Source organism: Callithrix jacchus, chromosome 6 (assembly GCF_049354715.1).
Source record: "Callithrix jacchus isolate 240 chromosome 6, calJac240_pri, whole genome shotgun sequence".
Lineage (NCBI taxonomy): Eukaryota > Metazoa > Chordata > Mammalia > Primates > Cebidae > Callithrix > Callithrix jacchus.
The window spans coordinates 124,368,961-124,382,560 of NC_133507.1; the positions used below are offsets into that span (position 1 = coordinate 124,368,961).

Sequence of the window (13,600 nt, forward strand, 5' to 3'; positions counted from 1 at the left end):
TTCTAGCCTGGACAACAGAGCAAGACTCTGTCTGAAAAAAAAAATGTTTTAAATATGTAGAGCCAGAAAACAATGTTCATAGTATGAAGTCTGAATTAAGGATTTGGAAATTTGTCCAAATGATGGTTTGAATTTTTACAAACTTAAGGTTTTTTTTTTTTAATTGTGGTAAGATAAGCTAGAGTATATTTAACATATTTATGCATGTGTGTGTGTAAAATTGGTAGGGGAATCTGTTGTCATTTAATGAAGTGAAGGAGAGAGGTATTGGAGTAGTGGATATGTGTTTTTATTTTTGTTTTGTTTTTTGAGACCAAGTCTCTCTCTCTCACCCAGGCTGGAATGCAGTGGCACGATCTCAGGTCACTGCAGCCTGTTACCTCCAGGTTCAAGCAATTCTCCTGCCTCATCCTCCTGAGTAGCTGGGAATACAGGTGTGCACCACCATGCTCAGCTAATTTTTATATTTTTTAGTCGAGATGGGATTTCACCATGTTGGCCAGGCTGGTCTCTAACTCCTGACCTCAAGTGATCTGACCACCTCAGCCTCCTAAAGTGCTAGGATAACAGGCATGAGCCACTGTGCCTGGCCCAAGATTTCTGGGCTACTTACTCAAGTCTCACTTATGAATCCAAAGGCAAAAAGCATTTAATGAGAGTGCCTAGGTGTTCAATTCTGTGATGCTTACTCATAATAATGGTCTTTAAGGAGTTTAAGACTAGTTGGAGGCCAGACGTGGCTTACGCGTGTAATCCCAACACTTTGGGAGGCCAAGGTGGGTAGATCATTTGAGGTCAGGAGTTCAAGACCCACCTAGCCAACATAGTGAAGCCTGGCTCTACTAAAAGTACAAAAATTAACCAGGTGTGGTGGTGGGCACCTGTAATCCCGGCTACTCAGGAGCCTGAGGCAAGAGAATCACTTGAACTCAGGAGGTGGAGGTTGCAGTGAGCTGAGCTGAGATCATGCCACTGTACTTCAGCCTAGGAGTACAGCCTAGATAGAGCAAGACTCCATCTCAAAAATAAAAGACAAGTTGGGGAAATAGCAGTATGTACTGTTTTGAATGGTTTAAGAGCTAAATTATATGGTCACAGTTACATGTGTAAGAAGAGTTTTAAAGACACTAAGGATTAGTGTGGATCTGAGTAATCAAAGGAGTCTTGATGAAGGATTAGTAGGAATTAAAATGCAGATGAAAACACAGGGGACCTTTTTTTGGAGATGGAAGTAGGCAAGACGTGGGGAAATGAAGCACAAAGACGCAGGAACGGTCAGAGCGAGGCTAGAACAAATGCCCACTGAGTCTGAGGCTCAGAGAACGGTGACTGGTACAGGAACTTTATTTCTACCTGATTTAGGATAAACACTAAGGATGAGAATCTATTTAGTATCCATATATAATTCTATGTAATAGTTGTGTTCCTTACTTTGTCTCTCACCTTCCCTCTAATCTCTCTAAAGGGAACGGAAACACTTTACCTTAGATAAATGATGAATGTAGTAATAAAATGTAAGAAATGAAGAATAATAGAATGGGTTGGAAAATTGAAAAAAGAGTAAGCTTCTCTAGAAAGTCAAGAAAATATTCTTATATTTTAGGTTCATGGTTGCTTTATTCATATTTTGTTTGATTATCTATGGTTAGAAGAAAAATAGATGTCAAAAATAGAGAAAAGATCTATTTATCAAGTATTTTAAATAATTCTGTAAGTACAGGCCTTGTGTGCGTCTGAGTTTCTGGACCCAAGTTCCCGCATCTGTAAAATTAGAATGCAGAACCAGATGAGTATTAAATTATTTTCTAGATATAAAATTCTGTGAATTCAGTATAAAACCATATAATCATGTCTGTATTTTTCTTTCTCTTTTAGCTTGAATCTCAGCATCAACCCATTAGCCATGAGATTACCTATCCATTGTGTTTGTGTAACCAAAGAAAACAGCCATATTCTTGTAGGTTTAGAAGATGGCAAATTGATTGTAGTAGGTGTTGGCAAGCCAGCTGAGGTAAAGCCTAGCATCAGTAATTTCGTTTCTCATGCTGTTGGGGATTACTTTGGTTCGCCTTCATTCCAGCTGATTCAGAAGTCACCATTTTGGATAAACAAATTAAAAAACAAATTTGATTTTTCAAAAGGCAGTAAATAAAAAGAGGATAAAGCTATTCATGAGTGATGTTTATGTTATAATTGAAAGCCCACCTTTGGCAATTCTATCTACCACTCTACGTGAATAAGAAAATTATTTTATTCCAAATCTAGATTCAAGAACATGACTTAGGTTTTCAATACATAAGAGCCTTTACAAAAGCATAAAATATAGGCTCAAACAATAAAACTACTTACTTTAATTTTAACAGATACCCACCATAACTATTTATCAGTTGTTCTTTTGTAAAAGCAACCTTTTTTATTTGTAACTACAAATATCCCCATATATGTGCTTATTCTCAGTGAGTTTCCTATAGTTAAATTTACTTGCTAATGATTTATCAATTACTAGATATTCAGATACCATAAATCCAACTCTCACTTAGGAAAACTTAGTAGTTACACTCCAAGTTACTGATTCTTCCAAATAATTTATGTTATAGCATAGTTAAATTAAGCATTATAAATTTTTTTTAAGTCACTGTTGGTATTTTCTGAGAAATCTAACAGTATAGGATCTGTCAGGATTATTTCAAGGGAAAAAATTACTTTCACACAGTCAGTGGCTATAATAACCTGTTAAAGATCATAAAAAACCTGTTTCATAAATATTTGAAATTTCTTTAGTCCTTATGCTTTTCTTTTTAGCATATTATTTTAACAACAAAAAAAGTATCATTAAATTAATGTTACAATGTCTGGGCATGGTTGCTCCACCTGTAATCCTAGCCCTTTGGGAGACCAAGACAGGCAGATCACCTGAAATCAGGAGTTTGAGATCAGCCTGGCCAACGTGGTGAAACCCCATCTCTACTAAAAATACAAAAATTATCTGGGTATTTTGGCATATGCCTGTAATCTCAGCTACTCAGGAGGCTGAGGCAAGAGAATCACTTGAACCCAGGAATTGGAGGTTGCAGTAAGCCAAGATTGCACCACTGCACTCTAGCATGGGTGACAGAGCAAGACTCTGTCTCAAAAAAAAATTGATTCCAGATCCAGCAGTCTCTCAATGTCAGCAACTCTATATCTCAGTGTTTCACTTATATTTAAAACATTTTAAGGATGTTTCCAATCAGTGCCAGGTTTCTTGATTACCATATTTTGTAAGTAAATACTGTCTTATCCTCTGTTAATGTGATGATGCTCCAACTTTACTCTTTGAGTGTATTTCACTTTCTGTGCTTCGGTCAAGTGCCTTTCAAATTTGCTTACCCTTCTGTCACCTTAAGTTAAGTTTATCAGTTTCTGATGTTACTGAATTTTTTAATGCAATTGCCATTATGTGCATACATTTTCTTTAAAAAATTGATTGGCCAGCTGGGTGTGATGGCTCATGCCTGTAGTTCCAGCACTTTGGGAGGCCAAGGTGGGTGGATCACCTGAGGTCAGGAGTTAAAGACCAGCCTGGCCAACATGGCGAAACCCTGTCTCTACTAAAAATATAAAAATGAGGGGTCCAAAGTGGCTCCCGCCAGAGGTCATGGCGCTTGCAAAGGCGAGGTCATCAGTTCAAGGCTAACCTGAGCAACCTCATAAGCTCAAACTGATTGGCAAAAAAATATATATAAAAATGAGCCGGTGTGGTAGCCAGTGCCTGTAATCCCAGCTACTTGGGAGGCTGAGGCATGAGAATCGCTTGAACCAGGCGGAGGTTGCAGTAAGCCAAGATTGCACTTCTGCACTCCAGCCTGGGGAACAGAACGAGACTCTGTCTCAAAAAAAAAAAAAAAGATTAAAAAAAATTGATTGGCCAAAGCACCTAAGCAGCTTCATTTTATAGGCTTAATGTTTTATAATATTTACCAAATAAGTTTGGTAATTTGCCCTCATTGAAAGATTTATATAGGCTACAACACATAGAATCTGAATTGTATATAGTGTGTATGTATATTGTGTATATGAGAATTGTTAATGAAAGCATTTTTTTACACCTTTGGCTGTATCAGCTAAATTATAGATCTACTTTAATAAATTAACTATTCAGAGTCTTGCATAATTAAAATATAATTTATTCTGTATTACAATGTAGAATATGAACTAGATCAATATTTACTTGCAAAAAGATATTTCTATATCAATATCTATTTTTATCTAAAACATCAAAATCTTGATTAATATATATTTTTAATCAGGTACTAATTTTATATATTATTCTCTTAGGGTGAAAATCCTATTTATAAATCAGATGGCAAGGTAGTAGGGCTTCAGGAAATACATCTGCAAATGTAACTGCAAAACAACCATGCCAGAGCCACTGGTATCTTTGTATGAGGGTTATCTTTTATCACTCCAATAAATATACCCTAGAACAGTGACCATTAGGCCAGGCAAAGTGGCTCACACCTGTAATCCCAGCACTTTGGGAGGCCGAGGCAGGTTCATGAGGTCAAGAGATTGAGACCATCCTGGCCAATATGGTGAAACCCTGTCTCTACTAAAAATACAAAACTTAGCTGGGCGTGGTAGTATGCACCTGTAGTCCCAGCTACTTGGGAGGCTGAGACAGGAGAATCGCTTGAACCTGGGAGGCAGAGGTTGCAGTGAGCCAAGATCACGTCACTGCGCTCCAGCCTGACAACAGAGCGAAACTCTGTCTCAAAAAAAAAGAAAAGTGACCATTAGAAAAGGGTGGCAACCCTGTCTCAAAAAAAAAAAGGAAGGTAGAATCACCATTAAAAAGTAGATTGCACTTGAGAAAGTAATTACAAGAAGCATAGGGTTTTTTCGCCCCACCTAGATGTTTAAGCACTTAAAGGACATTTATATATTCACTGATTTAATTAATATTTTATACACTGGGAAGGATGATAGGTAATGCAAATTTAACGGTGAAGAAAATGCAATTCCTGGCTTCAAGGGGCTTATGCTCTCCTTGTTTTCTACATTACTTTTTATCATTCTCTTGTTAATTAGTTTTTGAAAGTCTTATATCAAAGTATTTTAAAATTACATTCTTTTAATCAAAACTTTCTTTTTCTTTTTCCCCTTGAGACGTAGTCTCACTATTTTGCCCAGGCTGGCATGCAGTGGCACGATCTCGGCTCACTACAACCCCAGCCTCCCTGGTTCAAGTGATTCTCCTGCCTCAGCCTCCCAAGTAGCTGGGACTACAGGTACCTGCCACCATGTCCCACTAAGTTTTTTTTTTTATTTGAGACAGAGTCTTGCTCGGTCACCAGGCACCAGGCTGGAGTGCAGTGGCACGATCTCAGCTTACTGCAACCTCTGTCTCCTGGTTTCAAGCAGTTCTCCTGCCTCAGCCTCCCGAGTAGCTGAGACTACAGGTGCACGCTACCACGCCCAGCTAATTTTTGTATTTTTAGTAAAGACGGGGTTTTATCATGTTGGCCAGGATGGTCTCGATCTCTTGACCTCATGATCTGCCTGCCTCAGCCTCCCAAAGTAATTTTTATATTTTTAATAGAGATGGGGTTTCACCACGTTGACCAGGCTGGTCTTGAGCTCCTGACCTTATGATCAGCCCACCTCGGCCTCCCAAAGTGGTGAGATTACAGGCATGAGCCACCTCCCTGGCTTTACTTTTTTCTTATCCTTGCAATTGGCATTAACAGTACTGCAAATACAAGAAAATAAAATCTTCAAACCTACATGCCTTGTTAGCTAAATTAAGAATAATTTTGAGCCAGGCATAGTGGTTCACACCTATAATCCCAGCACTTTGGGAGGCTGAGGTGGGAGGATTGCTTGAGCCCAGGAGTTCAAGACCAGCCTGGGCAATATAGTGAGACCTCATCTCTACAAAAAATAAAAATTAAAATTAATTAAAAATTTAAATAAATTGTTTTGAGAAGCTTATTTTGATGAAGTAATACATATTTTTAATAATTTATAAGATAAAAGAACCTGGTAATTTTGACATAACTGGCCTATTAAATGTTTAAATGTACACATTGGCATTAGACCTTTCTCAAAGACAAAATAAATGTAAAAGTCTTTCATTATTATTATTGTTATTATTATATGTGTATGTGTGTGTATGAGAGAGAGAGAGACAGACGTGATGCCTAGGCTGGAGTACAATGGTGCCATCTGGGCTCACTGCAACCTCTGCCTTCAGGTTCAAGCAATTCTCATTCCTCAGCCTCCAAACTAGCTGGGATTACAAGTGGGCACCACTATGCTGGGCTAAATTTTGTGTTTTTAGTAGAGACGGGAGAGTGCCATTTTGACCAGGCTCTGGTCTCGAACTCCTGACCTCAAGTGATCTGCCCACCTCGGCCTCCAAAAGCCCTGGAGTTACATACAGGCATGAAGCGCCATCCCTGGCTGCCTTTCTCTATTATTAATAACCTTTAAAGCACTAATAATTCTGCCAACAAAATTTGTTTCTTTTCACTCTTCAAAATCAGTGTCTTTTTTTTTTCTTTTGAGACGGAGTTTTGCTCTTGTTACCCAGGCTGGAGTGCAATGGCGCGATCTCGGCTCACTGCAACCTCTGCCTCCTGGGTTCAGGCAATTCTCCTGCCTCAGCCTCCTGAGTAGCTGGGATTACAGGCACGCGCCACCATGCCCAGCTAATTTTTTAGTAGAGACGGGGTTTCACCATGTTGACCAGGATGGTCAATCAATGTCTTATATATCAATTTTATGTATTTTTTTTCTTAATATTTATTCATTTCTTTGTATTACTTTATACAGATGCGTTCAGGTCAGCTTTCTCGAAAATTGTGGGGATCGAGCAAGCGGCTTAGCCAGATTTCAGCTGGAGAAACTGAATATAATACTCAAGATTCTAAGTGATTGTTATTCCATTTTCTGTTATGATTACTGAAACCTGATTTATTGCTTTTCACTTAAACCATATCTCTCAACTCTGCAATGTTGCAAGGCTTTTATCCCTGAAAATCATTTAGGATAACCTCAATTTACTGTGGTATATAAACTAATTCTTGGTCTATACTAAGATGTATTTGAGAAAATTGATTTGATTTGATTTGGTGGCCCATTCCTAAAGGTCATTGTATGCATTTTTAAAACAAAATTCTAAGATAAGAAAATTAGGTTCAATTTGGTTATTATTCCAAATGATAAAATTTAGGATTTTTCTAACAAAAGAGTACAGATAATGGGACAGTTGAGAGAGATGGCTTTATATACATTCTTAAGTAATCATTTTCCTATTTACTGACCACTATAATAAAAATATATCAGTTTATTTATTGACTCCTGACTGGGGATAATGTTTTAAAGGTTTCTGTTGCACACTTGGATTTTCAGAACTCAATAAAAGTTACAGGTTTGCGTAGTAAGAATAAAATAAGAATATTGAAACTGGTACATTAGCTCATTCTACTACTACTTAGCATGTTACTAACGAGAAGTTACTGAAATCTATTATTGTCCTTAAATAATAAAAACTGAGTAGAAAAAGAGGAACTAGAGATACATTTTACAGATGTATTTCCTTAATAATTTAATTAAGCAAAAGTGTTAATTGTGATTTTGACAGTTGGGTCTTTTAAGTAGCATTTGCAGCACAATTTACATTTGCAAAGTACAGAATTTCTTGACTCCTTTGCTAAGCAAATACTGTTTTACTCTAATAATTTTTTTAAAAATTTTATTTTGTGTTTTAGGATTATAGCTAATTTTATTATATAATGTTAAATGTTAAGTTATGCTTGATTACTAAGATCTTAAAGTAAAAACCTGATTTATTTAATTTGGAATTCAAAGACATTGTTAAACTTAGATTTTTTTTGTAAGATTATCTTTTGGGTTGGGTCAGAGAGGTTTTACAACTACCAGTGTTTTTAATCCAAGATTCCATGTATTTGAGGGAGCTTGTGAATCCCTTTGAAATTTTGCAGAGATTTTGTATGTTAAATGCATTTTCAGGATGGAATGGTTACATGGCTTTCTTTAAAGGGATCTGTGACCAGGAAAAAAAAAAAAGCTTTTAAAATCAAGTAATAATATTCTTTTTTGTTCCACAAATCATAGATGTCCTTACATCCAATTGCCTTCTTAACTGAATCTTAGAGAAATTATTCCTTTGCAATTTCACTCTCCTGTTGACCACAGTATCCAGTGCCCTTTTCTTTATAGTCTTTTGAGTGAGTAAAATAAATAAATAAGGAATAAATTATTCTGTTTTGGGAAACTTTTGAATAGATTTGATTTGATGTGAGTCAGGGCTAGTAAAAAGCTATAGAAGAATTTTCTTTCTAATAAGTAAAAATCTTCTGTTTTATTAAGGAAAAAATAGCTATGTTTAAGGTAAATAACTGAAATAAACTGGATACAACAATTGTGAAGTATAACATATGTAAATGTAAAGGTGTCTTAAGACTTCAGGAATTTGTATTGAAAAAAGTCTCAAAATAAGTTCAGTGGCAATAATCATACATAAGTGAGACTGGCTAATTTTCATGTATTCTTTTTTGGGGAGATGGGAGGCTTCAATCCAGTGCTTTACCCATGGTGCCACCATGGCTATCTTATTTTCATCTTACAGTTTTTAAGGAGATTTCAAGTCAGCATGACTAACATGATTGATTTTTAGTTTTTAAAATATTGATTTTTTTGGAAACTTTCTGAATCAAAACGAAGTTTTATTTTGTTATTTATCTGGATATTTTGATTTAAAAGTGTCTTATTTTTAAGTTTACTTAATATTGGATTTGAAAATTATTTTGGATGCTTATAAGTTTTCTAAAATTAGAAAAAAATATGCCTAAATGTTTTACTATGCTGCTTTTTAGATGGAAGAAATAAGCAGTTTTTATTTTATAGTACAAATAAGTTTTGCTCACAATATAATAGATATCCTACCTAGACTAATACTAAATATACACAGTAGTGGATTTATTCCTTATATTGCTTTGTTCCAAAAAGTTAAAACCAAAAATGTAGAATTTAAAGAAAAATATTTGAGAATACTAGCAACAGTCTAGAGAATGGAACTTAAATGTTATCTATTAAAAGAAGCAAATAGAAGTATTAGCTGAATAATAAATTACTCATTTAAAGAGTATAGCCTACTAAATTACTAGATAAAATAATTGTAAAGAAGTACTTTTGAGATGTTATCCATAGAAATTAGTCATAATGTAATGGGAGAAATGAGTAGTATCATTAGAATGAAATAACAGGTGAACACTTCAGTTAGTGAATATAGTATGTCAGTTTGACTTACAGAGTCTGTAATCTTTGCACAACTTTTAATCTGCTTTTGTTTCTTGATACTGATGATGACGAAAATAAAAATCTCAGCATCCTGGTGATAGGAAGAGATTTATACCAAGATAATTATTTTACTTTTGGAAAATGAGATCAAATATTAAAACATGTAATAGCTGTGCACACTTAGAGAATAAAGAAGCTTTATAAAATTTTTTTTACAACTGTTTTCAATCAGTATTTTTGTCATTACTCAGATAAAATTGAAAGAAGGAAAAATAGATCAGAGCACAAAAATCAGGAAAGTTTATAAAAATGAAGGTTGGCTAGTTGGTTTAGTCTTTCTTTTCAGCCTGTGAAACTCATGTCTGTTTTTAAGAAGTTAATACAAAATTAAAATCTATTAACTTTTTTTAGGTCATAGTGCAGCGCATCCTTTTGCAGAAGAAAAAATACCAAGTGTTCGTTCTGTCATTAGCAAGGAACACCAGTGAGGTTTCTTTTTTTTCTCTATTTAGGGCATATCAGAATTATCCTTCAGAGTACTCGTGTTGAAAATCAGATTTATGCTTCTGAAAAGAAGTATACTCTCAGAATTAGAATTTAGATTTGAAGGTTGAATCTTAATCTAAGACTTTTTTGTTGTTGTTTAATCTAAGACATTTTATATTTTGTGTGAAAAGGAGTGGGCAGAGAAAACTTGTTAACTTGGATACCAGATTTTTATTTAATGATGATAGAGATATGACCTTTGCATTTATGTATATTTTATATTGTTACTACTAAAGAGATCACTTAGGAAATCTTGTAATTGAACTTAAGGAAGTTAGCTCCTTTTGTATATTTATATTTATCAAATGAGTGGCATTATTCTTCACCACTTTCCAGTGAAAAGATGCAAGTCCTAGGACTACATTAAATATAAATATTATAATATTAAATAATATATAATATGTAATATCATGGGTGTCTGTGTAAAGGATATGTGTAAGGACTAGTCTTTTCAAATATATATATTTAAACCTGTCTTCTGTAAACAGGCTCCTGAACCTATCTTTAGGATACAATTTTTGACTGGGATATAAGAAATTAAACATGGGCCGGGCGTGGTGATTCATGCCTGTCATCCCAGCACTTTGGGCGGCCGAGGTGGGCGGATCACAAGGTCAAGAGATCCAGACCATCCTGGCCAACATGGTGAAACCCTATCTCTACTAAAAACAAAAACAAAAATTAGCTGGGTGTGTTGGCATGTGCCTATAGTCCCAGCTACTTGGGAAGCTGAGGCAGGAGAATCGCGTGAACCCGGGACATGGAAGTTGCAGTGAGCCAAGATTGTGCCACTGCACTCCAGCCTGGTGACAGAACAAGATTCCATCTCAAAAAAAAAAAAAGAAACATGTTTTTCTGTTTCCTTCTTTTTTTGTTTTTATCATCAGCCATACTCATGGCTTACCCTATGCATTGTTCCTCTCATCAGCTGAAACGTTTCCTCCCCAATAGGTGAGCAATCTTAAACATTTTTATCACCCTTAAAAAAATCCATTCTCAATATTCTTTTTGCTGAATTTGTGTATTGTGCATACTCAACATATTATTTGTTTTAAACTTGATTCCATCCAGAGCATTGTTCTGTAGAGTTATCCTGTATTTATCAGAGTGGTGTGTTATTTTTCTTGATAACATTAGACAACCATATAGTATTATCAGTTGTCATTTTAATATGATTTAAAATGTGGACCACAGCCTGCCTTCTTTAATTTAAATTTAGGCCAAGCATGGTGGCACATGCCTATAATCCCAGCACTTTGGAAGGCTGAGGTAGGAGGATTACTTGAGCCTAGGAGCTCAAGTCCATCCTGGGCAACATAGTGGGCCCCCACCTCTACAAGACGGTTAAAATTAGCCATGCATGGTGGCACATGCCTGTAGTCCTAGCTACTTGGGAGACTGAGGTGAGGGGATCACTTGAGCCTAGAGGTCAAGGCTGAAGAGCTGCAGGGAGCTCGCATTGCACCACTGTACTTCATCCTAGCTGACAGAGACCCGGTCTCCAAAAAACTTTTTTTTAAATTTAAATCTAGCAGTTTCTAGGCCAGTGGTTTTTTGTGTTTTGTTTTTTTTTTCCAAATCCTCAAAATAGTCTTTATTCTACATTTTTAGTATAAAAATTCTACAAGTTAAGTGCATCACAGTGGAAATAGAAACATACAATGCTGAACTTCCATAACAGTCAGTGGTACAGTCAAATATCACATGTACAGAACACACAATTTAGATGAACTGAAATTATAAGATAAAATCCAATTTCAGAAAACAAAAATCAAAACATTAAGGATTCTTGAAATATTCTTAATCCTAATGAGATTTCACTGGACTCAAGTCATTTGTTCACAGTACAATTTGTATGATATCTTTGTGTAAGCATAGCTTAGTTTTCCTGGCACCAAAGCAAATTTAGGTTAGGTTCATGCAGGCAGGGACAACCTATGAGGAGGGCCCAAAGGCACCCTCTACTTTTGCCTGAGGAGATGTGAAAGCAGATCTGTGCTTGAGGCACAGAGGGAGTTTCAGAGGATCCTTGTGAAAGACTAGTTAAAAGATGACAAGTGGGAAGGAGTTCGAGGAAGGGAGGAAATTAGTCTGACTGGCATTCTGTCCTCCGTCTTTGATTCAATGGAGACTGGCAGGAGGAACTGGAAGACTAAGGTTGGAGATGGGATGGGTGGGCAAGGGATGGAAAGGAAGATGGGGACAACTAATGGGTTCCATTTATATCAAGTAATATAAATCAAAGACCTAAAGGAGATTAGAGGCCAATCAGAATAATTTGACAACTTTAATTCTTAGGAAGGTAAAGTTCCCTCCAAACCTATTTTGATGTTTTATTACTAAACGCAAAGAGCAGTATGGTACATTATTACTCCAGAGAAATTAAAGGAAGATCCTTAGGGCAGCTTCACCCACATTCATATTATGATGGATACCTCCCCTAGCTCAAAATGCTTTAGGAAGGTACTGCTACCATTACATGGTTTTTTATTAAATTTGAAAAATGCCTGGAAGTTTGGACACCAGAAAGACACCCAAAAACATGTGTCTAAACTGCAACTTCAGGTTAATATGACTAGAGCAGTTACATTGTGAGAAGTGCTGAAGGTATGTTATGTCTTTCCCGACACAAAGTTGACCTTGTTTCCTCAGCAGATGGTGTAGCCACCATCTGAACCACCCATGAAGAAGTTCTCCTTTAGAAGTTCTCCTTCCGCTGAGTTACGAGGACGCTGACTCCTGCATGACTGCAAGCTGAGCAGCATGGGAGGGCATCCAGGAGGTGGAAGAGGAGTGTTGCCAGCAGTAACCCAGCTCCAAATCTGTCATCTGTATCATACCCTCCTTCCACCAGCCCTGTAGAGCCAGCTGGATAGATGGGACCCACTGGATAATAAGCCATGGGGATTGTGGAACCTAAAGGCCCAGCAGCCACAGACTGGGCCATGGGAAGATAGAGAGAGGCTCCAGGAAATGCAGCCAACATGGTGGGGACTCTGGGTGCACAGTGCTCAGATGATAGAGCTCTGAGTAGGCAGGTGGTGCATCAATATAGGGTGGAGCCTGAGGAATATGCAAGGTCTGAGGGCATACTGGATTCCCAGGAGGCTGCACAGGGTAGGTTGACTGTTCATGGTGGCTGTGGGTTCGCTTCATCTTGACATTGCCAGGCCAGTGGTTCTTAATGGACATTGCAGGTCAGACTTGTCTATGGAGTTTATAAATATACAGGTATCTAGGCACTGCTTTGGACTTCCTGAATCTCTATACTTTATATTGGTATTAAAAAATTATGTATCAGGATTATTATTTTATATCATAAAATATTTTCCTGTATGGAAATTTGTCCATTTATCTTTATAAACCCTATCCAATATTCAGACTTATTTGAAAATAGGCTTAATCCTATCCCAAGAGACATTTTGTATAAAATGTTTGAAATGGCTTTATTATCTTTGTTTTGCCTGCCACCGAAACAACCAAATTTCCTTTCAATTTTTTTTTTTTTTTTTTGAGACAGAGTCTCAGTCTGTTACCAGACTGGAGTGCAGTGGCGCAATCTTGGCTCACTGCAACCTCCGCCTCCTGGGTTCAAGCGATTCTCCTGCATCAGACTCCCCAGTAGCAGGGACTACAGGTGTGTGCCACCCCACCCAGCTAATTCTTGTATTTTTAGTAGAGACAGGGTTTCACCATATTGGCCAAGATGGTCTCAATGTCCCAATCTCGTGATCTGCCCACCTCAGCC

The 13,600-nt window shown here is 36.8% G+C and overlaps 1 protein-coding gene across 16 annotated transcripts in view; it reads left to right on the forward strand.

Moving 5' to 3' along the window:
• The window catches only part of NBEAL1 (neurobeachin like 1), a 209,242-nt gene extending 199,721 nt beyond the window's left edge, over nucleotides 1–9,521 (forward strand). For 9 of the 16 annotated variants that reach the window (XM_035305358.3, XM_035305361.3, XM_035305356.3 and 6 more), the window contains one exon: nucleotides 1,876–2,168. In XM_035305358.3, coding sequence (XP_035161249.3) covers nucleotides 1,876–2,152 — 277 coding nt within the window. In that variant the 3' untranslated portion in view covers nucleotides 2,153–2,168. Of the gene's footprint in view, nucleotides 1–1,715; nucleotides 2,169–6,816 lie in introns of those variants that run through there. The other 7 variants (XM_035305359.3, XM_035305362.3, XM_078328237.1 and 4 more) reach the window with 5 other exon arrangements.
• Nucleotides 9,522–13,600: the final 4,079 nt, after the last annotated feature.